General features: G+C 40.1%; 1 protein-coding gene across 2 annotated transcripts in view; it reads right to left on the bottom strand.

Annotated features, from left to right (window-relative positions):
• LOC100493190 (phospholipase A2 inhibitor 25 kDa subunit) overlaps window positions 1-24,092 on the bottom strand; it is a 102,273-nt gene extending 78,181 nt beyond the window's left edge. The window contains exons 1-5 of one of the 2 annotated variants that reach the window (XM_031905842.1): window positions 23,877-24,092; window positions 20,256-20,372; window positions 16,717-16,866; window positions 15,051-15,191; window positions 13,673-13,892 (exon numbers count right to left, since the gene is read on the bottom strand). In XM_031905842.1, the coding sequence (XP_031761702.1) occupies window positions 13,699-13,892; window positions 15,051-15,191; window positions 16,717-16,866; window positions 20,256-20,372; window positions 23,877-23,928 (654 nt within the window). In that variant the 5' untranslated portion in view covers window positions 23,929-24,092 and the 3' untranslated portion in view covers window positions 13,673-13,698. Of the gene's footprint in view, window positions 1-13,672; window positions 13,893-15,050; window positions 15,192-16,716; window positions 16,867-20,255; window positions 20,373-23,876 lie in introns of those variants that run through there. The other variant, XM_031905841.1, reaches the window with a different exon arrangement.
• Between the last annotated feature and the right edge of the window lie 262 nt (window positions 24,093-24,354).

Raw genomic sequence — 24,354 nt, 5'->3', positions numbered from 1 at the left:
GTGCTTCAGTCACTGCTCAAGCTATTGCTGAGCACTTTAAAAATAAAATTGACACCATCCGAAGTGACATTGCACAACTAAATCCCCATAACCATTCCCCTCCCTCCCTACATGCTCCCCAGTCTCTTCTTGGCTCCTTCTCCCCTGTGACTGAAGAGGAAGTCTCAAAACTGCTGTCTTCCTCTCACCTTACTACCTGGCCGCTTGATCCCATTCCTACCAAACTTCTACGTAATGCCAACCCCTGTCTTATCAAAGCCTTAACTCATCTATTCAATCTCTCGCTCTCTACTGGAATCTTTCCCTCCCAACTGAAACATGCACTTGTAACCCCTATTCTGAAAAAACCCTCCCTTGATCCCTCCAATCCTACTAACCTCCGACCTATCTCTCTGCTCCCATTCATCTCCAAACTGCTTGAGCGCCTAGTATACAACCGACTGACGCTATTCCTCTCTGACAATAACCTCCTAGATCCCCTACAATCTGGTTTTAGACAACAACACTCCACAGAAACTGCTCTAACCCGACTAACAAATGACCTACTTTCGGCTAAAGCCAAAAAACACTACTCGCTACTAATACTTCTCGATCTCTCTGCTGCTTTTGACACTGTGGATCACCCTCTTCTCCTCCAGACTCTCCGCTCTCTTGGCCTTCGTGACACTGCCTTATCCTGGTTTTCATCTTATCTCTCAGATCGATCCTTCAGTGTCTCTTACAATGGGGAATCATCTTCTCCCCTGCCTCTTTCTGTTGGGGTTCCTCAAGGCTCTGTCCTGGGCCCCTTACTATTTTCTCTCTATACCTCCTCACTTGGCAAACTAATCAGTTCTTTTGGCTTTCAGTACCACCTCTATGCTGACGATACTCAGATCTATCTTTCCTCTCCTGATCTCAACCCAGAGCTTCTAACTCGCGTCTCTTCCTGCCTGTCCGCTATCTCCACTTGGATGTCCCAACGTTACCTGAAATTAAACCTCTCTAAAACTGAACTGGTTCTCTTTCCCCCATCCAACGCCCACATTGTTCCCGAGGTATCTATAACGGTTAACAATTCTACCATCACCCCATCTTCCCAGGCCCGGTGCCTCGGGGTTATCCTTGATTCTGCCCTGTCCTTCACTCCTCATATCCAATCACTTATCAAATCATGTCACTTTCACCTAAGAAATATCTCCAAAATCCGATCATTTATCACCCAAGATGCTGCCAAAATTCTTATTCACTCTCTTATAATATCTCGCCTGGACTACTGTAACTCCCTATTAATTGGCCTTCCCCTCCAAAGACTGTCCCCTCTCCAGTCCATAATGAATACTGCTGCCCGGCTCATACACCTCTCCAACCGCTCCTCCTCTGCCATGCCACTCTGCCAATCCCTGCACTGGCTTCCCCTACCATCCAGGATAAAATTCAAGCTATTGACCCTCACATTTAAAGCAGTCCATAACTCTGCCCCACCCTACATCTCTGATCTCATCTCTAGGTACCATCCAACCCGCTTGTTACCCCCCTCTACTGACCTGCTCCTCAACTCCTCTCTCATTCCCTCCTCACACGCTCGCATTCAAGACTTTGCAAGGGCTGCCCCCCTTCTCTGGAATTCGCTCCCACAAACTGTCAGACTTTCTCCCAATCTCTCTGCCTTCAAGAAATCTCTAAAAACACATTTATTTAGAGAGGCTTACCCTAATCTAGTTTAGCAATACCCTGTGCCCCACCTCTCACAACTCTGGTCATGCCCATTCCCACACCTTGTGTCTCAACCCTTTCTCCTTGTAGATTGTAAGCTCTTTTGGGCAGGGCCCTCTTCACCTCTTGTATCGGTTATTGATTGCTTTATATGTTACTCTGTATGTCCAATGTATGTAACCCACTTATTGTACAGCGCTGCGGAATATGTTGGCGCTTTATAAATAAATGTTAATGTAATGTTAATGTAATATAAACAATCTAATCTGTATATCTCACGTTAATTGCTACCTGTATAAATAAACACATTTTTCCTGAATGTCTAATATTTAGTAAAAAAAAGTCGTAAGGAAAAGTTGCTGCGAAAAAAGACTTTTTCAAATTGTTGCTGTGAAAATCCTGTAAAAAGTGAAAGTCACTGTAACAAAGTTCAAAAAAGTTGACTTTTGGACAAATCCCAGTGAAATCTCTAAAGTTTTGAGACAAGGAAAAGGACCTGTAGCAATATGTGTTAGATTTAGCCAATCTTAACAATAATTACCCATTATTGGGGCAGAACAGTCCTATTGGGTTTATTTAATGGTTAAATGATTCCCTTTTCTCTGTAATAATAAAACAGTACCTGTACTTGATCCCAACTAAGATATAATTACCCCTTATTGGGGGCAGAACAGCCCTATTGGGTTTATTTAATGGTTAAATGATTCCCTTTTCTCTGTAATAATAAAACAGTACCTGTACTTGATCCCAACTAAGATATAATTACCCCTTATTGGGGGCAGAACAGCCCTATTGGGTTTATTTAATGGTTAAATGATTCCCTTTTCTCTGTAATAATAAAACAGTACCTGTACTTGATCCCAACTAAGATATAATTACCCCTTATTGGGGGCAGAACAGCCCTATTGGGTTTATTTAATGGTTAAATGATTCCCTTTTCTCTGTAATAATAAAACAGTACCTGTACTTGATCCCAACTAAGATATAATTACCCCTTATTGGGGCAGAACAGCCCTATTGGGTTTATTTAATGGTTAAATGATTCCCTTTTCTCTGTAATAATAAAACAGTACCTGTACTTGATCCCAACTAAGATATAATTACCCCTTATTGGGGGCAGAACAGCCCTATTGGGTTTATTTAAAGGAGACATATTGGATAAATGGGGGGCAACGCTTATTTTGTAGGCAATTATGAATAATATCCGGTGCTGGTTTCCCTTTGGGCTAAACATTAACCCTATCTGTAACAATGGCCCCTTTATTGGAGCTCCCTATAGATCCTCTCACTTCTCTGTCCGAGTTTGAAATGGAGAGTGGGCGTGTCCAAACGGTCCCTGCCAGAAGCACAGTAGGAGGGGGAGAGCCAATCACAGCCCTGCAGTCACACAAGCACAGACAGGCTTCAGTTCCCTATCAGGTCAGCCTAGCTGCTGATTGGTTCCTATCCTACAGTGCAGGGTACGGAGGGCCGCCGGCTCCCCAGCTCATCCAGAGAATTCAGCCAGCAGGAAGTGGCACAGATGGGCGGGGCTAGTGGGGTTTTTGTGGAATTTCTCAATAAATCAGTCAGAAAGACAACTTTTTAAGCCCAATCCTTCTATATCTAGAGGAGTATAATTCCCTGGTACATTCATAATTTTTATAGGATATGTCTCCTTTAATGGTTAAATGATTCCCTTTTCTCTGTAATAATAAAACAGTACCTGTACTTGATCCCAACTAAGATATAATTACCCCTTATTGGGGGCAGAACAGCCCTATTGGGTTTATTTAATGGTTAAATGATTCCCTTTTCTCTGTAATAATAAAACAGTACCTGAACTTGATCCCAACTAAGATATAATTGTAGCAATATGTGTTAGATTTAGCCACTAGAGGTCTCACTCCTTTTAGACCTGGGTACCAGTTAGCTAACAGAGACTTGTTGATAGCTGCAGAGAGTGTGTTTAGCAGTAATGGCTTCTGTTAGAATCATCTAATAAAGTTTGTGCTGATCCTGATACTGTATTACCTTGATTTGGTCATAACATGATAGCACAACAGCTATAACTGTATGTTACAATAACTGCTAATATTCACATAATATGGAGAGCGGACTAAAACCCCCTGAGAGACTAAATGTAACGTCTCCCAACCTGTCACAAGCTTGGAAACACTGGAAAGAGGAGTTTGGCCTGTATGTAGAACTCACAGTAGCACCCAGTGATGAGAACCGTAACATAAAGCCCTTTCATTATTTGATTGGGGGAAAAGGGCAGAGAAATCTCACAGACTTTAAGCATAACAAGTGGCAGAGATCATAATCCCACTTTAAAACACATAATCCAGGCATTTGATAAATACTGTGATCCAAAAACAATGAAACAGTGGAAAGATATACATTCTTTTTAAGGAATCAGGAGCCTGGCGAAAATATTGACACATAAGTCACAGAACTGAAAATACCAGCATCCACTTGTGATTTTGGGGATATACAAGATTCCCTCATAAGAGACAGAATAGTATGTGGAATCAGAGACACACACCTGAGAGAGAGAGAGAGAGAGACTGCTTAGGGAAGAGAATTTAGCCCTGGAAAAATGTCTCCAGATCTGCAGAGCCTCTGAGCTGACAAAAGATAGTCTGAAAATGATTGAGGGCCCATCTGAGAGTATGGTACATGCAGTAACCGGCAATTGCAAAATAAGATATCATATCCAGGGAGTATCAGTACTGAGTAAATACTGTCATAAAAGGCATGAAAGAGACAAAGAGAAATGCCCTGCTCATGGTCAGACATGCAGGCTCTGTGGCAAAAGAAATCATTTCTCAGCCCAGTGCAGGCAGAGCAGCAAGTCCCAGCACGGAGCTATAAACACAGTCACACAGGGCACAGACTGACAGCACAGAGACATAATGGGGCTCATTTATCAATGCATCGCAGCACACAAACCGACGCAATTATGATTATTCACCATTTTGTGGGCACATGCAATTGCTTATGCGTTACATTGCATTGGTTCATTTATTTTTCCGCCATTTCTTTTTATGCGCATGTCACAAATAGAGATGTAGCGAACCTCACAAAAAAAGTTCGCAAACCCGTTCACGAACTTCTGCCAAAAAGTGCGAACTTTTGCGAACTTTGCGAACCCCATAGACTTCAATGGGAAGGCGAACTTTAAAACCTAGAAAAGCCATTTCTGGCCAGAAAACTGATTTTAAAGTTGTTTAAAGGGTGCCACGACCTGGACAGTGGCATGCAGGAGGGGGATCAAGGGCAAAAATTTCTCTGAAAAATACTTTGTTGACACAGAGTTGCGTTTTGTGCTGTAAAGGGCAGAAATCACACTACATTTCTAAACTTGTGTAATAAACTGCTTTTACAAGGACTATTGGGTTACAGCAGATGAGATCAGCAGGACAGCTGTCCCCAGCAGCTACATACAGAACAGTAGAAAGTAGATTACTAGTCAGCAAAGCTACCTAAACTGTCCCTCAAATCCCTGCACAGCTCTCTCCCTATGCTAACTCATCAAGCACACACAGGCAGAATGTAAAATGGCTGCTGGGCTTCGGTTTATATATGGAAGGGGGTGGTCCAGGAGGGAGAGCTGCCTGATTGGCTGCCATGTATCTGCTGGCTCTGGGGTGAGAGGTCAAAATTTGGCTCCAGCTAAGGCGAACCCAAAATTGTGAACATCGCTAAAAGTTCGCGAACTTGCGAACACCTGATTTTCATGCGAATTAGTTCTCCGGCGAACAGTTCGCTACATCTCTAGTCACAAATACAGGGCAATAATGTCGCAAACAACTACATGTCTTTTGGGGGTGTGGCTAGGGGCGTGTTTTAGTGCCCAAATTTAGTGATAGTGCACCCTTTGCGCCTATATATGTGCTATTTGCACGTATATAGGGGCAGATTTGCATTGAAATCTTTACACCTGTTCATTTGTGGAATATTTCTGACTGCCCGTTCTTCACCATTTGCGCTAGTATATTCGCAGATTTGCGCTACAATAAACGAATTTAGGTATGTCATTAATAAAACCATGTTAATGTTAATTTATGATATGTTGATTAGCATTATTATAAAAATATAATTGTTAATTTGTTTACAATGTTTTAATAACATTTACCCTTTTTTTTTTTACTTTGTTCTTATCTATAAAGGCAGTTTCCCTTGTTAATGTGATGGAGTCTTTCATATCTTTTTTCCATCTAAACACCAACTGACCAGGTTGTTAAGTTAGGAAGCGTGTAGTTGGTACGGGTTTATAAAAGCATTAGCTTGCGCCATCTATGCACATAATTTATGACAAGTTTTGCGACATCATATGTGCATGTTTGTATGGCGCAGCAGTTTGCATCAACACTAGCGCATGAAACTTTAAGCGACTGCGCTTGCGCTATACTGTTAAATATGCTTATGCGCAGGGCAAAAGTTTTGCCTCTGCGACTATTATAGCGCTGCGATGCGTTGGTAAATGAGCCCCAATGTAGCTGCAACTACAGTCAGCAGCAGAGAGTGTAAATGTGATAAAAATGTGATCAAATCAACTTTTTGCCACTTTTCTTCTAGATAAAAAGTCCATTCAGCTGGACTGTGGGGCAAGCTGCAATGTTATTCCTTGCCATATGCTTAAAAAAGAAGTTAAACTAGAGCACAGTGGGGCTCATTTTCCAATGAATCGCAGCGCAGTAATAGTCGCAGAGGCAAAACTTTTGCCCTGCGCATAAGCATATTTAACAGTATAGCGCAAACACGGTCGCTTAAAGTTTCATGCGCTAGTTTTGACGCAAACTGCTGCGCCATACAAACATGCACATATGATGTCGCAAAACTGCACATATGACGACGCAAAACTTGTCATAAATGATGTGCATAGATGGCGCAAGCTAATGCTCTAATAAACCCAACTACCTGCTCCCTAACTTACCAACCTAGTCAGTTAGTTGTTAAATGGAAAAAAGATATGAAAGGCTCCATCACATTAACAAGGGAAACTGCCTTAATAGATAAGAACAAAGTTAAAAAAAAAGGGTAAATGTTATTAAAACATTGTAAACAAATTAACAATTATATTTTTATAATAATGCTAATTAACATATCATAAATGTAAGAAACATTAACATGGTTTTATTAATGACATACCTAAATTAGTTTATTGTAGCGCAAACCTGCGAATATACTAGCGCAAGTGGTGAAGAACGCGCAGTCAGAACTACGCCACAAATGAACTGGCGTAAAGATTTCAATGCAGCCGTGCCTGAGCAAATCTGCCCCTATATATGCGCAAATAGCACATATATAGGCGCAAGAGGCGCACTCACGCAAAAATCGGGCACTTAAAACACACCCCTAGCCACACCCCCAAAAAACACGTTGTTGCTTGCGACATTATTGCCCAGTATTTGCGACATGCACATAAAAAAGAACTGGCGGAAAAATAAATGAACCAACGCAATGTAACGCATATGCAATTGCATGTGCGCACAAAATGGCGCATAATCATAATTGCGTCAGTTTGTGTGCTGCGATGCATTGATAAATGAGCCCCACTGACTAAGTACTTATGATGTACAACAAAAGTATTCTGAAACCTATGGGTAACTGCAGACTAAAGCTTCATAACCCATGTAATAAAAAGAGTTGCAGGCTGGAGTTTACTGTTATAAAAAATGGGGATTATACTGTATGCCACTGCTGGGAGTAAAAGCTGTGCAGGCTATGGACTTTATAAAAGTGCAGTTTCACAACATGATGGCTATACAGGGCTCTGCAAGTCTCCAAAGTACTCCAGAAAAGCTGGACTATGATTTACATTTACAGATAATACAAGCAAACTATGCTGACCTGTTTAAAGGGGATGGGTGCCCGGAAGGCAAATATAAACTGGAGGTCAATACTGCCATAGAACCATCCAGGCTACCCACAAGGAGAGTACCTGTAGCCTTGAGGCAACCACTAAAAGAAGAACTCCAGGATTTATACAGCAGGTACATTATAGAACCAGTACAGAAGAGCACTGACTGGATAAGTAGCTTGGTAATAGTAAAGAAACCATCAGGCAAACTAAGGATATGTATAGATCCTAAACCACTTAACAAAGCCCTAAAAAGGAATCATTACCCAATGCCTACAATAGAAGATATTCTGCCAGATTTATCAGAAGCCTGGATATTTTCAGTATGTGATGTTAAAAATGGATTCTGGCATGTGGAACTAGATGAGAAATCAAGTTACTTGACAACATTTTATCACCCCATTTGGGAGATACAGATGGCTCAGAATGCCAATGGGAATAAGTCCCCAGAAGTATTTCAGCAAAGGCTAAACCAAGCTCTAGAGGGACTTGCAGGTGTTAAAACAATAGCTGATGACGTACGTATTGTTGGTGAAGGTGACAGCCTAGAATCCGCCACCCGGGATCATGATCTGAAAATGATCAAGCTTCTAGAAAGATGTAGACAAAAAGGCATGAAACTCAGCCTGGTAAAATTTAAGCTTAAAATGACTGATGTGCCATATAGGGCATCTTTGACATCAAGTGGCTTAAAAGTGGATCCAGAAGTCAGGGCAATTCAGTAAATGCCTGCCCCAACAGATGTACGGGGAGTCCAGCGCTTCCTAGGCATGGTTAATTATCTCTCCAAATTCTGTGGCCATTTGTCAGATATGTGTGAACCACTAAACATAAACATAAAGATTCACTCTGGGAGTGGACAGAAAACAGACTCGGTAAAACAGGGTATTGCAGATGCAGCCACTCTCAAATACTATAACCCTTTGCAAGCAGTGGTAATACAATGTGATGCCTTAGAAAATGGCCTGGGAGCCACACTGATGCAGGAGAAAGAACCTGTAGTTGTGTATAACTGGCCACAACATAACTTTATAAGTTATGCCCTTTTATTATGAACAATGTTTGCAGTTATACATTTTTGTTTTCTTTAAAAGAGAAAGGATGTAGCAATATGTGTTAGATTTAGCCACTAGAGGTCTCACTCCTTTTAGACCTGGGTACCAGTTAGCTAACAGAGACTTGTTGGGAGCTGCAGAGAGTGGGGCTCATTTACCAACGCATCGCAGCGCTATAATAGTCGCAGAGAAAAAACTTTTGCCCTGCGCATAAGTATATTTAACAGTATAGCGCAAACTCGGCCGCTTAAAGTTTCATGCGCTAGTTTTGACGCAAACTGCTGCGCTATACAAACATGCACATATAATGTCGCAAAACTGCACATATGACGACGCAAAACTTGTCATAAATTGTGTGCATAGATGGTGCAAGCTAATGCTCTTATAAACCCGTACTAACTACGTGCTTCCTAACTTAAAAACCTAGTCAGTTGGTGTTTAAATGGAAAAAAGATATGAAAGACTCCATCACATTAGCAAGGGAAACTGCCTTTATAGATAAGAACAAAGTTAAAAAAAAAAAGGGTAAATGTTATTAACACATTGTAAACAAATTAACAATGATATTTTTCTAATAATGCTAATCAGCATATCATAAATTAACATTAACATGGTTTTATTAATGACATACCTAAATTAGTTTATTGTAGCGCAAATCTGCGAATATACTAGCGCAAATGTTGAAGAACGCGCAGTCAGAAATACGCCACAAATGAACAGACGTAAAGATTTCAATGCAGCCGTGCCTGCGCAAATCTGCCCCTATATACGCGCAAATAGCACATATATAGGTGCAAAGGGTGCACTCTCGCAAAAATTGGGCACTTAAAACACGCCCCTAGCCACACCCCCAAAAAACATGTAGTTGTTTGCGACATTATTGCCCAGTATTTGCGACATGCGCATAAAAAGAACTGGCGGAAAAATAAATGAACCGACGCAATGTAACGCATATGCAATTGCGTGTGCCCACAAAATGGCGCATAATCATAATTGCGTCGGTTTGTGTGCTGCGATGCATTGATAAATGAGCCCCAGTGTGTTCAGCAGTAATGGCTTCTGTTAGAATCATCTAATAAAGCTTGTGCTGATCCTGAGATTGTATCACCTTGATTTGGCAACCTATCTTAACAGGACCTTTGCCATTGACATCTACATGAAAGTTTAATCTGGCAAATTGTTGAATATGCTAAAAATTCGATTTGAATAAAAAAAAAAAATCGATGGTTAGTAAATGAGCCCCTTAGAATATTATAGTGATATTCCATAATAGCTCATCGGCCATTGTCTTTTTATATATACAGCTGCTGAACCTATTCACATTTCTGTTCTGCAGTCCTTCTGATTGTAATTTATCTGTTTGTTAAGGTGACACTTACCCTAGCTGTCATATTTGACAATGTGTTTCTGTTCGGAAATGTCGGTATTCAAAGTTTGGAACCAGACTGTCCTCTAGTTAACTTATATTCCTCTTATCATTCTCTATAAATGGGCAGCCACTTATTGTTAGAACATATAACAAGACAATGGGTTACAAAAGGAAAAGTTAACAAGACAAGGGATATAAAAGCTTCTGTGCTGCCTGGTGAAACAGTACTTTGAGATACATTATCCCTAAGACTAATGTTATCCCCACTGGGTTGTGAACCTTGTGGTACCACTTTATCCAAAGTTACAAAAAGAAACTTACTTACCAAGAGCTGAGACAATCAGTCCTCTTGTGACAATCAGAACCACAGGGCCATGACGAAGCCCCCATAAATGTCGTATTTGACAACATTCCGAGATGTATCGTCAAAAAAAAAAGTATACCATAAAAATCATGACAATAGCATTTTACGAATTAATAAAATCATAGATTCATTGCGTTTGAAACAACTGACAAAAAATATGTTCAGCACAAGTCACAAAAAGAGTGATATTCTGCTCCTTCAAAATATTCCAGTTACACAAAGCTAAAGAAAAATTCTCCTCCACCAGACTGGATGCCAACCTATAATGCCTAAGTTCTTCCATGTCATTTCTCTGAAAATGTTCTGACCAGTGAGGCCAAGAAGTAGCATGGATGTGTAGGGACCCATAGGGTTAATCTGCCCCTATGGCTTTTAAACCTACTACTTCCTTATTTCTGCTGTTACTGGGCAAAGACCCATGTATCAGTCTACAGTTATGCACCTATAATTTATTGGTTTATTTGGTTGACCACACCCCTTGCACTCCAATATAGTGTCACTGAGCCTGGGATCAGAATAGACCCCAGTAAAGCCTTATTGCCACAGAGATTAACACCCACTATGGTGAAGTCAGGGACAGGGACCCCGTGAACGAGGACCAGTTAGATAGTTACTCTTGTAAGAGCACTCTCTAGGAGAGTGAGATAGAGAGGGAAGGAAGCGAGAGCAGTTTTGGCTCCACCAAGGAAAGTAGCTGGAAGTACCTTCCATACAGGCACTGTTGCCTCAGCATAGGGCCACGGTTAAGACATAGGAGACAGGCAGTACCTAAACCCTGATCCACAGTCGACTGTAGGACTCTTAAAGCTAGGGGTTATCAACCTGAGGACTGAGTTATCTATCCTGACTGTTCCAAAGGGGTGCCAAGCTGGTGAATTTACCCTGCCCAGTCTCTAAAGGAGGTGGGATAAACCGGTGTGTATCCTCTCTTTGCTGTCCTCAGAGTGTATCTGCATTGTGAGTATTGATATTATCCCTGCCTCTTTAATTATCTCTGACAATAAATCTATGCTATTGTTGAACTGCAAGAACCTTTCTGGCGTTCACTTTTACTACACACAGCTCAGAGAGTCGCATGTACCCCATGTTCTATTCTCTATACTAGTCTGGGTTTGACTATTTTATAGCCAAATAGGGATTACAGATGTTAGTACGGTGCCCCTCTAAAGCTTGAGATTCCTCCCTGTGGGGTTAAACCCCCAGACAGTTGCTGTCTCCACTGCAAACTCCTCCTTCTGCAGTCAGCTTTCAGCCTCTACTAAGGCTCCATCCATGTGCCTTGCTTTGTACATGTGCTCCATCTTGCGGTACAGTGCTTCCTGAAGAGCAATAAGCAACTAGGATCACTTACCAACTTGGTATTCCCCAGTGATTTTACCTTTCCTTCCCCATTAGTTCAACAACACCCAAAATACTGTGTCAATGGGAGCAATGTAAATCGGTGCAGGCAGCTTACCCATATCAGTATTTTCACATGATTGGGTGTGTGATGTTAGTTATTTTAAGGGGTTGTAAACTCCACCTCCCACTGCGCCCCCTAGTTTTGCTATAGAAGTTGCTGGAAAACATAACTATAGATGTAAGGAAATTCCCCAATGAGAATTCTACCGAGCAACAATCTGATTGTAAGTGCAAGAGAAGTGACCAATGAGAATGCTGATTCCCAGCACTGTGTCAGGCCCCTTGCTGGTACCTTACATATAGAGATAATGATGGCATTTTTCCCGTCATTATATGGCACAGGAATCAGACATGGGGATAAAGGGACAGACTTGTTCAGTGCTGGGAAACTGTGCTTATTGCTCCCAACTCCAATTGCAGGAACAGAGAACAGGGAGCCGGATTTACTCACATCAGCTGGGATTCTCATTGGGGGATTTCTTGCATTTTAATGGGGATTTGGGGGAAAGTTTTATTGTGCAATATTGCTTTAAGAATACAACCCTGATGTTGCTGGACTACAGCTCCCAGCATGCCTCACCCTTCATTATATGTTACATTATTCTGGGATTTGTAGTCCAGAAACAGATGAGTAAAGTTCAGTTGAGCAGCGCTGTGCAGCAGGGTTTAGTTCCCCTTTAACCAAAATCAATTAACTTTGCAGGCAATGATACAACTTTCTGGGAGTTTTGATGTTGGTGGCAACGCTTCCTTTGTGTCATTACCCTGAACGTTGTATTAAATGAAGTAGCATAAAAATAATTGGGCCCTAAAGACCATAATACCTTTTGGGTTAATAGTGGAGTTTTCTGTTAAGAAGCACAAAGACAGATTGCATTAACGTGCCTTTTGGTGTAAGCTCAAAGCGCTTAGTCATTTAATCTTCTGAGGGATAGGGTGTGGTCTTCTCCCCCATCTTTATCTCCATGGACTTCTGGAAGGAAATATTGATCTGTTTTATCTGAATGCTTGTTGCAATTTCTTTAGAAGGTTCCCTGCTTTAGTGCTCAGGTTTCTGGTTCCTGACATTGGTTTATATGGATTTGCTTAGGAAGGATATGTGAGTCACCAAAGGGGAACAAAAGTGCAAACAATGATGAAATACATTATTTCGGAATGTTTTTATGCAGATTAATGAGCTTGTTATTATGTTCTGTGCACACTTGTTATGCCCTCGGCAGCTTCTATCTGAAGTGTCTGTGTTATATCCAAGGGATTCTTGTACAGGTATGGGATCCCTTTTCCGGAAACCCGTTATCCAGAAAGTTCTAAAATTACGGAAAAGCCATCTCCCATAGACTCCATTATAAGCAAATAATTCTAATTTTTAAAAATTATTTCCTGTACTTGATCCCAACTAAGATATAATTACCCCTTATTGGGGCAGAACAGCCCTATTGGGTTTATTTCATGGTTAAATGATTCCCTTTTCTCTGTAATAATAAAACAGTACCTGTACTTGATCCCAACTAAGATATAATTACCCCTTATTGGGGCAGAACAGCCCTATTGGGTTTATTTAATGGTTAAATGATTCCCTTTTCTCTGTAATAATAAAACAGTACCTGTACTTGATCCCAACTAAGATATAATTACCCCTTATTGGGGCAGAACAGCCCTATTGGGTTTATTTAATGGTTAAATGATTCCCTTTTCTCTGTAATAATAAAACAGTACCTTGTACTTGATCCCAACTAAGATATAATTACCCCTTATTGGGGGCAGAACAGCCCTATTGGGTTTATTTCATGTTTTGATTAGACAAAGTATGGAGATCCCTATTGTGGAAAAGTTCCTTATCAAGAAAATCCCCTGAGCATTCTGGATAACAGGTCCTATTATCAGTACATTCAAAATATTAAGGAACATTTTACAGGAAAAAAATGGCAGGTAAAAGAAAACTGCTTACAAGAAAAATTTAATTTTTTTAATACAAAATTTTAATGAAAGCAATGGGGACAAGTAATAACATAAAGTACCCCTGATGGATACCAAAGCTGCCACTGGTGCAGGAGAATTTCAAATCCATTGAAAATTCAGGAGAACTGACAGAAGCGCTTCCAAGATCACAAATACTTTTAGTAGCACAGCCTCGTACTGCCACTTTGCTTGATACAGATCCTGTAGAGAAACATATATTATAGTGTTGTACAGTGGGATGACTTTAGAAGCAGAACCCCATTATCATAATGCGGCCTGGGTCTGCTTCTTCTGTACATAGTACACATATACAATTATTGTCCCACTGCTACTATAGGCACCATCTCTCCCTACTATACCTGCTATCCCACAGCCCCAGTCCCTTCACAGAGGCTATTATCCCCCCACTGCTACTATAGGCACCATCTCTCCCTACTATACCTGCTATCCCACAGCCCCAGTCCCTTCCCAGAGGCTATTATCCCCCCACTGCTACTATAGGCACCATCTCTCCCTACTATACCTGCTATCCCACAGCCCCAGTCCCTTCCCAGAGGCTATTATCCCCCCACTGCTACTATAGGCACCATCGCTCCCTACTATACCTGCTATCCCACAGCCCCAGTCCCTTCCCAGAGGCTATTATCCCCCCACTGCTACTATAGGCACCATCTCTCCCTACTATACCTGCTATCCCACAGCCCCAGTCCCTTCCCAGAGGCTATTATCCCCCCACTGCTACTATAGGCACCATCTCTCCATACTATACCTGCTATCCTACAGCCCCAGTCCCTTCCCAGAGGCTATTATCCCCCCACTGCTACTATAGGCACCATCTCTCCCTACTATACCTGCTATCCCACAGCCCCAGTCCCTTCCCAGAGGCTATTATCCCCCCCACTGCTACTATAGGCACCATCTCTCCCTACTATACCTGCTATCCCCACAGCCCCAGTCCCTTCCCAGAGGCTATTATCCCCCCCACTGCTACTATAGGCACCATCTCTCCCTACTATACCTGCTATCCTACAGCCCCAGTCCCTTCCCAGAGGCTATTATCCCCCCACTGCTACTATAGGCACCATCTCTCCCTACTATACCTGCTATCCCACAGCCCCAGTCCCTTCCCAGAGGCTATTATCCCCCCACTGCTACTATAGGCACCATCTCTCCCTACTATACCTGCTATCCCACAGCCCCAGTCCCTTCCCAGAGGCTATTATCCCCCCACTGCTACTATAGGCACCATCTCTCCCTACTATACCTGCTATCCCACAGCCCCAGTCCCTTCCCAGAGGCTATTATCCCCCCACTGCTACTATAGGCACCATCTCTCTATTGCCATCTCAGTGACTTTACCTGTAAGCGTTGTAGTTTGCAAGAGACACCTGTTCTCCTCCCCAGTACATCGCATGGTATCATCAGTATAACACCAGGTTGAGTCTGCAGATGTGCAGGTACGGCAGACCAGTCCATTAGGTTGAAAGGCATCAACTGGTACTTTATGTGAAGAAAATAAAAAAATAAAAATACATATTCAATGTATTAATTCCCAATTATAGGTTAGGTTATATAACATGTTATATTAATTTAAAACCTGACTGCATTTAGGGGTTGGAAGGAGAAATGACCTCTCCCCTACAATATATGGGGACTTTAATTTATTTGGTTTTAAGCAGGTGGATGCAGAGAGAAGTAATAAGTCCCCATTAAGCCAACCAACAGAATTAAATCAGGGCAGTTTAGCCAGCTGTACTTGATGTGCTGCCAATACAGATTCCTGCCAAGTGGAGGGAATGTCAATGGCCCCTGGTTCCGGCTAATTACATACTCCAGCCTTCTTACATGTGGCATGTTAATAATAAATCCTTTACCTAATTTACTATTTATTTTTATATATTCCACCAATTTATATATATATATATATATATATATATAGCATAGTTCAAATTAGATGCCGCACTCACAGGACTTAGTGAAAAAAAGTATTGATGAAAATATGTCAAACTAACGTTTCGGCCGTATTCACAGCCTTTCTCAAAGTGTGGATACGGCCGAAATGTTAGTTTGACATATTTTCATCAATACATTTTTTCAATAAGTCCTGTGAGTGTGGCATCTAATTTGAACTATGGTACATTTTTCTACTATACTGCACCCAGGCACATTTTGACTTTGGTAAACGTGAGAGCCTACTCTTATGCATTTTATATATATATATATATATATATATATTGATAAAGGTCCTAATGAGGACCGAAACATTGGTTGTGAACAATGAGTCTTCAATAAAAAGATTTTTTTGAATTTTACGGGTGTGCCGGCCACAGATTATTTCATGTTATATTATATATATATATATATATATATATATATATAAATACTCGAGTATAAGCCTAGTTTTTCAGCACCCAAAATGTGCTGAAAAAGTCACCCTCGGCTTATACTCGAGTCGGGTGTCATGGGTCCCTCCAAGGGACCCTCTGTCCTTTGTGTGCAAATTAGGCCACCCACTACCAGACCCTCCAGTGCCTGTTGTTTTTGTTCTCCACTTGCAGAGCTAGTTTACTGTTTTTCTTTGAAATAAATATTTGAAAACATATACCCCACTTATGCCTTAATTAATGTAATTTTATTGGTATTTATTTTGATTATTGAAACTTAGCAGTAGCGACTGCATTTCCCACCCTAGGCTTATACTCGAGTCAATACGTTTTTCCAGTTTTCTTAGGTAAAATTAGGTACCTCGGCTTATACTCGGATCGGCTTATACGGTGTAATATATATATATATATATATATATATATATATATATATATAATTAATGTGCCTGCTTTCTACTCTGTTTTTTCTGGCAAGTGGAGCTGCTGAGATGATGATATAAATATAATATCAAGACATATGCTTGTAGTACAGGAATGGGCGACCTAGGGAAGAGGATGTTCCTTCCTCTAGAAATTACAGTTGTAAAGCAAAATGCAAAATAATTTTATAGGGAACATTGGAAGGAATAATAGACACTTACGGGTCGGTGTGGGAGGGGTGCAGTCGTCTGTATAACAACAGGAGATGCCTCTTTTGATTTTCCCATCAGGAATACTGATACTTCCAGGTTTATCACACTGGCTGCGAGGGGCACAGGAGAGGGTATATACTTGACTTACAGTCACCCCATCTGTAGGAATGCAATAACCAACAGGTCAGCTTTATGACTGAACAACAGAAATTGATATTTTTATGATCAGTTATTGCAAACACACGTTTTTCAACATACAGGCTCCCCCACCATTAACACGGCTAATTCAATATCTATAAGCAAACTGCCACATTCATTGTTCTACGTGCAGCTGGCTGGAAAAAAGCCAATCCCTGATTTGTTGCTATGGGTTACTGCCCATGGGCAAATTTGCCCAGTGTTGATAAATGAGCCCCTGCTGGACTGGAGGGTTTAGATATAATATCCTATTTGTAAAAGGTGCAAGGGATTTTATTCTAGTAAAAACCTTCCTCACCTTTCTCTCTCTTTCACATTCACATTAATGAACGTACAGAAGATTTTTCCTCTTTTCCACATTCATCTCTTGACAGTTTCACCATTACATTCACACAGATGCTTCAGGCACAACTGTCAGTAGGATTACAGATAATTACATTGCCCTTCCCTTAGGTTACATGTTTTATATCTCCTTTTTATATCTTTTTTTCACTTTCACTATCATGTTTGAGACTACATTCCCCAGCCGTTCCTCACCAACTCCCTGGCACTACCATCTTTCAGGACTGCTCTCTGTCATGCCCTGGTCAGGGTCACCCCCAAGTACCTATTGGCTCTCTGAATGGGACTTTTTCCTTTTCCATGGGTTGGCCTGAAGCCCAGAGGACCCCTCACGTTTGTTCCTAACTTACAGGGTATTCCCTCTACCTCCCAGTTGGGTTGACAATTGCCCATTCTTTCTACCCTACCTGTCTCATAAAAATGGGTGTATTTATTAACACTGGAGATGAATATCACTGGTGATGTTTCCGATAGCAACCAATCTGCAATCAGATTTAAGCAGTCTCCTACAAATTGGCCGTACACTGTAAGTTCCACTCGTTTGGTCAGGTCCCCCCGTTATGCCCGCCTATGTGTGTGCAATATCGGGCTGATCCAAATGATCTAATTAAAACAGAGGGCATAGGCGCAGTTGGATCGGAGACCGCATCAACAAGCCGATCTGGTCCCACATGTGATGGAAAAATTAAACCTGCCCAGTCGAGATCTGACCAAATTCATGCCAGATGTCAGTAGGGGAGGCATGTCCCACCGGTGGTGCCCATACACGGGCAGATAAGCTGCTGAATCGAAACAAAAGAAAAAAAGGAACACATATATAAATTAGGCACACCTATAGCAAAAATAAAATGTCAAACTTTATTAATTAATTCGTTAAAATTGAGTTTAAAAATTTGAAAGAGAAAGCAAGAAAAGAATTTAAAATTCGATACCCTATGCCTGTGAGCAAAGTATACTGACAAGTCTGTAGGACCAATCACGTTTGTAACATTGTGTGAACTCCTGACTCAAAGTATCAGATGAGTAGCCAATATACTGGGAACAGCAAGTTCCTTTATAGTAATACGTGAGACTTGTGCCTTCTTGTAACAAAAGTATCAGTTTCTAAATAGTCTAATGACACGATAAGTATAGTATCATATTTGTTTCTTTGTATAGATTTGACACCTGTTGCTTCACTGTTTCTTACGAATGTATGTATAACAATGAATGCTGTTAATCTACCTTGCTGTATCGTGCAATAAAGAACTTTACTCTGAAAACCTTGTGTCAAAATTTATTATCCAACAAATCAGGAGTAGTAAATAATCGTTGGCAGTGAGACCCAATCTCTCAGCGAGTTTGGTAGATTTTTGTATAAGCGCAGTCCATAGTAAAACGGAGACTGTCAGAACAAATCCCTAAGCAGCTCTAAGCAAGTGTGAGGCGGTTGCCTAGTTGCCAAATAAGCAGTTTAGGTGGTTATTACAACTCTGAACTCTGATTTGCCTTGACAAAGCTTTTAAGCGAAACGCGCGTCGGCGTTTATACCCTATGCTTGTGTTTCCTTGTGCCGAGGTAAAAATACTAGGTGGTAGGCACAAGGTACTCACTGACTTTATTGAATGAGTGGGACTAGTTGTAACCTTCGTTTTTGTTAATTAACAATTGGGCAGATACCTTGTTGTAATCAAACTCCTGTGCCGAGGTAAACCGTACGTGTTGTAGGCACAGGGTTTGTGGTAACATTCTGATTCCTCAAATTAGTGTTCTGCGGCGATTTAATCCTAAACTTGTAATTTGCGTATCTAGGTAAAATACTGGATAGCAGAATACTGCATTGACATTAAGCGATCCTTAGTGCTACGATTTTCTATATGTACATAAATAAATTATGTCGACCTAAGGGCAATTTAACTCACCTTATTTTTTCAGTATTGTGTGAATCAAGTTTGCTATTTAGCAACAGCAGTTGATATTGTTATTCCTACTACCATTAGTCCACTCTTGATCGTAGAAGACTCTTGCTGCTCACATAATAACTGATTATTAGCAGCTCTTAGCAGGTATAATGAACACTAGTTCAGAGTTGTAATAACCACCTAAACTGCTTATTTGGCAACTAGGCAACCGCCTCACACTTGCTTAGAGCTGCTTAGGGATTTGTTCTGACACTCTCCGTTTTACTATGGACTGCGCTTATACAAAAATCTACCAAACTCGCTGAGAGATTGGGTCTCCCTGCCAACGATTATTTACTACTCCTGATTTGTTGGATAATAAATTTTGACACAAGGTTTTCAGAGTAAAGTTCTTTATTGCACGATACAGCAAGGTAGATTAACAGCATTCATTGTTATACATACATTCGTAAGAAACAGTGAAGCAACAGGTGTCAAATCTATACAAAGAAACAAATATGATACTATACTTATCGTGTCATTAGACTATTTAGAAACTGATACTTTTGTTACAAGAAGGCACAAGTCTCACGTATTACTATAAAGGAACTTGCTGTTCCCAGTATATTGGCTACTCATCTGATACTTTGAGTCAGGAGTTCACACAATGTTACAAACGTGATTGGTCCTACAGACTTGTCAGTATACTTTGCTCACAGGCATAGGGTATCGAATTTTAAATTCTTTTCTTGCTTTCTCTTTCAAATTTTTAAACTCAATTTTAACGAATTAATTAATAAAGTTTGACATTTTATTTTTGCTATAGGTGTGCCTAATTTATATATGTGTTCCTTTTTTTCTTTTGTTTTGTATACTTTGATTACACATTGAGCACCCTATAAGTGGGTTGTAGTGCGGGGCTTTTTCTCTAAATACATAACTAAGCTGCTGAATCGGTCATTCATCATTTACATTTCCCACCTCCTTACATACTGATATGGTGAGACTGTGTGTATCATAAATACATTCAATTATATATATATATATATATATATATATATATATATATACACACACACAACCACACTCTAACTGCCATATATACCCATAACAAGCTATAAAACTTACGTGCAGTAGTTAATGTGTACGTAGCCGCACAGGCATTATCAGCTGGGCAGGACATGCTTTGGCCTTGGCAGGGAGTGCTGCCGACTCCAATGCAGGTCTGACAAGAGAGAGAATAACCTAAAGAGAAAGAATTCAGACAGTCAGTATGTATTTACACTTCATCCATTTTGTGGCAATATAGAAAATGTATTCAGCTCTCTCAGTCCCTGTCCCTTAAACTGTCATCTTCATTGGTCATTAGAGATGTAGCGAACTGTTCGCCGGCGAACTAATTCGCGCGAACATCGGGAGTTCGCGAACTTTCCGCGTATGTTCGCAATTTAGGTTCACGTGGCGTTTTTCTGCTGCATTTTTTCTCGGCCTAAAAACGCAGTGCAAGCCACACATGGCGTTTTTCAGCAAATCCTGTTTCCATGGTCATAATAGCGCGAAATAGCAAAAAACGCCGCGTATTTCCGCTAGGTCTGCCAGCTGCCTTTGCGATTTTACGCAACGCTGTGTCAACAAAGTATTTTTCAGAGATATTTTTGCCCTTGATCCCCCTCCTGCATGCCACTGTCCAGGTCGTGGCACCCTTTAAACAACTTTAAAATCAGTTTTCTGGCCAGAAATGGCTTTTCTAGGTTTTAAAGTTCGCCTTCCCATTGAAGTCTATGGGGTTCGCAAAGTTCGCGAATATTCACGCTTTTTGGCGTAAGTTCGCGAACGCGTAATGCGTAATGACCCTATTGGTCATTACAATTAACCTACTGAATGTGAACTAACAGTGAGAAATAGGTTTCTTTGCAGACGCATTTAGAACCTTCCACAGAATCCCATGATTCTGTATCAGAGTTGCAGAAACTGTATCTGCTGTAAATTCTATAGGGCAGGGACCCCCTTCCTTCCGCCCTTCTTTCCGCCCTTCCTTCCGTTTCTTTTATCACATGACACTAAGGGGCCCATTTACTAACCACCAAGTTTTTTTTTCCTAGAGTTGGATTTTTAGCACTAAAAGTCACAGGGAAACAACACTGCAACTTTTTTACTGAAAATCTCCATCCGACAATTCGCCAGGTTAAAAATCTAGAATATCTTGAGCTTTAAAAACGTGAAAAAGTTTGAGAACATGGCTTGACATTTCCTAGGACAACTCCCCTACATGGGTTTTAGCAGAGGCGATTCTCAGTATTATCTATGGCAGGATATTTTCTGGCATTTAGTAGCCGTGACAAGTAGCTGCTACTAAGTAGCTCCCATGTGTCTTCACCTATAGCGGCTATGGGTTACTAGCCCAGAGACAATTTAAGACTTATCTTATCAAAATTCCCCTGATAGAATTAGCCCAGTTGGCCCACCTTGTTTATCCAGTAAATGCTTTATTCTAGTTCTGATGTGTCTCCAGTGCTCTCTATCCCCTACTCCCATACATGTGCCAAATAAAGTGACAGTATAACTCGCTCTTTCTATAACCAATACTTCTTTTTGTGCAACTTTTATTTGATTTGCCTTCCCCACCGCTTTACTGCACGTTCCCTTCTAAAGTAGATGAAATTATCATTCCTAAATCCCATTCTGCTTAATGATTTTTAGTTACCATCCAGTTTGTATTTAGCTTTGGGATTCCATTAACTTCAAGATTTATTTTGCATTTTGCCTTGTTTCAAATAAGCCAAACCATTTTTCCTTATTTTGCATTTGTCTTTCCCAATGCACTCGTTACGCAACTTTGTGGCTTCAACATGTAGAAACACCCTAGATGGATGTAACATGTAATATCTTATATTTATTGGCTAAAACTGAATCAAGCACTGCTCCCTGAGGAATACCGCTCAGTACATGTCCATTCTTGCACCATTAACAACACTCGGTCTCTTGTCCTTTAGCCAAAACCATATCCATTTTCCCAAAAAATGTTTTTTTCTTTTTGCATTTTGGCTATTTAATTACAGTTTCATATATGATTCCATTACATTCCTTACTACTGATGTTAAATGTACAGGTCTATAACGGCTTTGGTCTTCCATTCTGCCCTTCTTCATAAAAAAATCCCTACTCTAGGGGGCACATTTGCTAAATCGCTATAAATTTGACTAAACTCGTTTTCTCTAATATTTACTAAAAATAAAGTTGCACGGAAAGATCGTTGCAAGAAAAGTCGCAAAAAAATATCTCTACTTTTTCTATTTCTATCTATTAAGTTTTAAGACAAAAGAAAGAACTTTGAGGAAAGGGAAGGGACTTCTGCCATTAACTTCTATATGATCTCGGCAAGTTTAAGATGGTGAATTGTTGGATTTGGATTTTTAGCCATTTTGACACAAAGGGGGCACATTTACTAGCCGCCTTTTTTTTCTGATTCAAATTTTTTATTGCTGAAAAAAAAAGAAAAACTTGAATTTTTCGAGATCTACTATGTGTCAAAAGGGCAACAAATATGAGATCTGGTAGAAGTCAATGGCAGAGGTCCCTTCCCTTTCCAGGAAGATCCTTCTTTTGTCTCAAAAAAAAAACAAAAAAAAAGAGTTTTTGGATTCTTGACACTGGTTCTTGTGCAACAATTTGAAAGAGTCAAAGTGGTTTCCGAATAACAAATTGAAAAATGTTAATCTTTTGCTACTTTTTCTTACAAAGACTTTTCCTATTGGATTTTATTAGTAAATGTTAGAGAAAATGAATTTAGTTGAGTTTGAAAATGAAAAAAAAAGAAAATGATAAGAGTTTTAGTAAATGTGCCCCTAAAAAAAATTGTGACTTTTTCTGCAACTAATATTATGAGACAATTTGCAATTGGTCTTCATTTTTTTATTATCTGTCATTTTTTAATTATTTCAATAATTGTTCAGCAGCTCTCCAGTTTGGAGTTATAACAGCTATCTGGTTGCTAGGGTTCACATTACCTTAGGAACTAGGGAGTGGTTTGAATGAGAGGCTGGTATATGAGGGACTGAATAGAAAATGGTTATATAAAGTAACAATAACAGTAAAACTGCAGCCTCACAGAGCAATAGGTTTTTGGCTGTCGGGGTCAGTGACCCCCATTTGAAGCTACAAAGAGTCAGAAAAAGAAGGCAAATAATTAAAAATTATAAAAAAATAAATAATGAAGACCAATTGAAAAGTTGCTTAGAATTAACCATTCTATAAGATACTAAAAGATAAAATAAAATCGACTCTTCCCTTTGAAACTACTTTCTTAGCACAAGTGTTTTCGCACTTGAATTGCCTTAAATAATATTTTTTTAACTCTTTGTGGGGTTTTTTTCTTCCACGTGTTAGTATGTTATACCCTCCGTGAATACGATCTATTAGTTCTTATTCTTGTCAGCCAATTCTTGCCTGAACACAACACGTCGTCATAGAGGGCTATAAAGTTCTGTTTTGGGTCATTTTGGCTCCATGTCTGGAATTCTTCCATAATGATTATATCCCATCATGGACATATATTAAACTGTCTGAGTTCATTATTCCTATAAACTAGCCAGATCCCTTGTGCCAAAATGTGCAATTTCCGAATTCAATAGATGAATTGACCCAAAAACTTTCATTTTACATTTAGTTCTACCACCAATAACAGCTAAAGAAAATTAGAATCAATAATAGATATAGATTTATATATATATATATATATATATAACTTACCGGTTGCTGCCAGAGCCGATAGGATAGAAAGAATTCCCAGGGGAAGTTTCATTTTGAGAGTCTGAAGGGGAGGTTTCAGTTCAGTAACTTTCCACAGTTGGTTCTCATAGAAAAGAAAACGCAAAAGGCAAACTTGTGGATTTATAAGGGTTGGGCAACAGTAAATGAGGGGAATGGGAGGGCACAAGTTTTGCAATTTGGCAGAAATGACTCAAAAGGAAACAACAGAATGCTGAAAAAGACCCTGCCTCATATATAAGGCAATCTCACTTGTACCTCTTTTTTTAATTTCTTAACCCCCACCTGCCCATCTTTCCTATCTGATAGAAAACCTGGAAAAGACTTTGAAGAAGGTCTAAAAAAATTCAACCCAATTCCCCTTTACAATTGTCACTAACAAACACCTAGAACTTTATTTCTTGGTTATTTATGAGAAAAACATGAAAGAAGCCACATATCACTTGCTTTTTCTTAGTTG

Source organism: Xenopus tropicalis, chromosome 7 (genome assembly GCF_000004195.4).
Source record: "Xenopus tropicalis strain Nigerian chromosome 7, UCB_Xtro_10.0, whole genome shotgun sequence".
NCBI lineage: Eukaryota > Metazoa > Chordata > Amphibia > Anura > Pipidae > Xenopus > Xenopus tropicalis.
The sequence above is the reverse complement of the archived record's forward strand: the minus strand, read 5'-3'. Positions and strand labels throughout refer to the sequence as shown.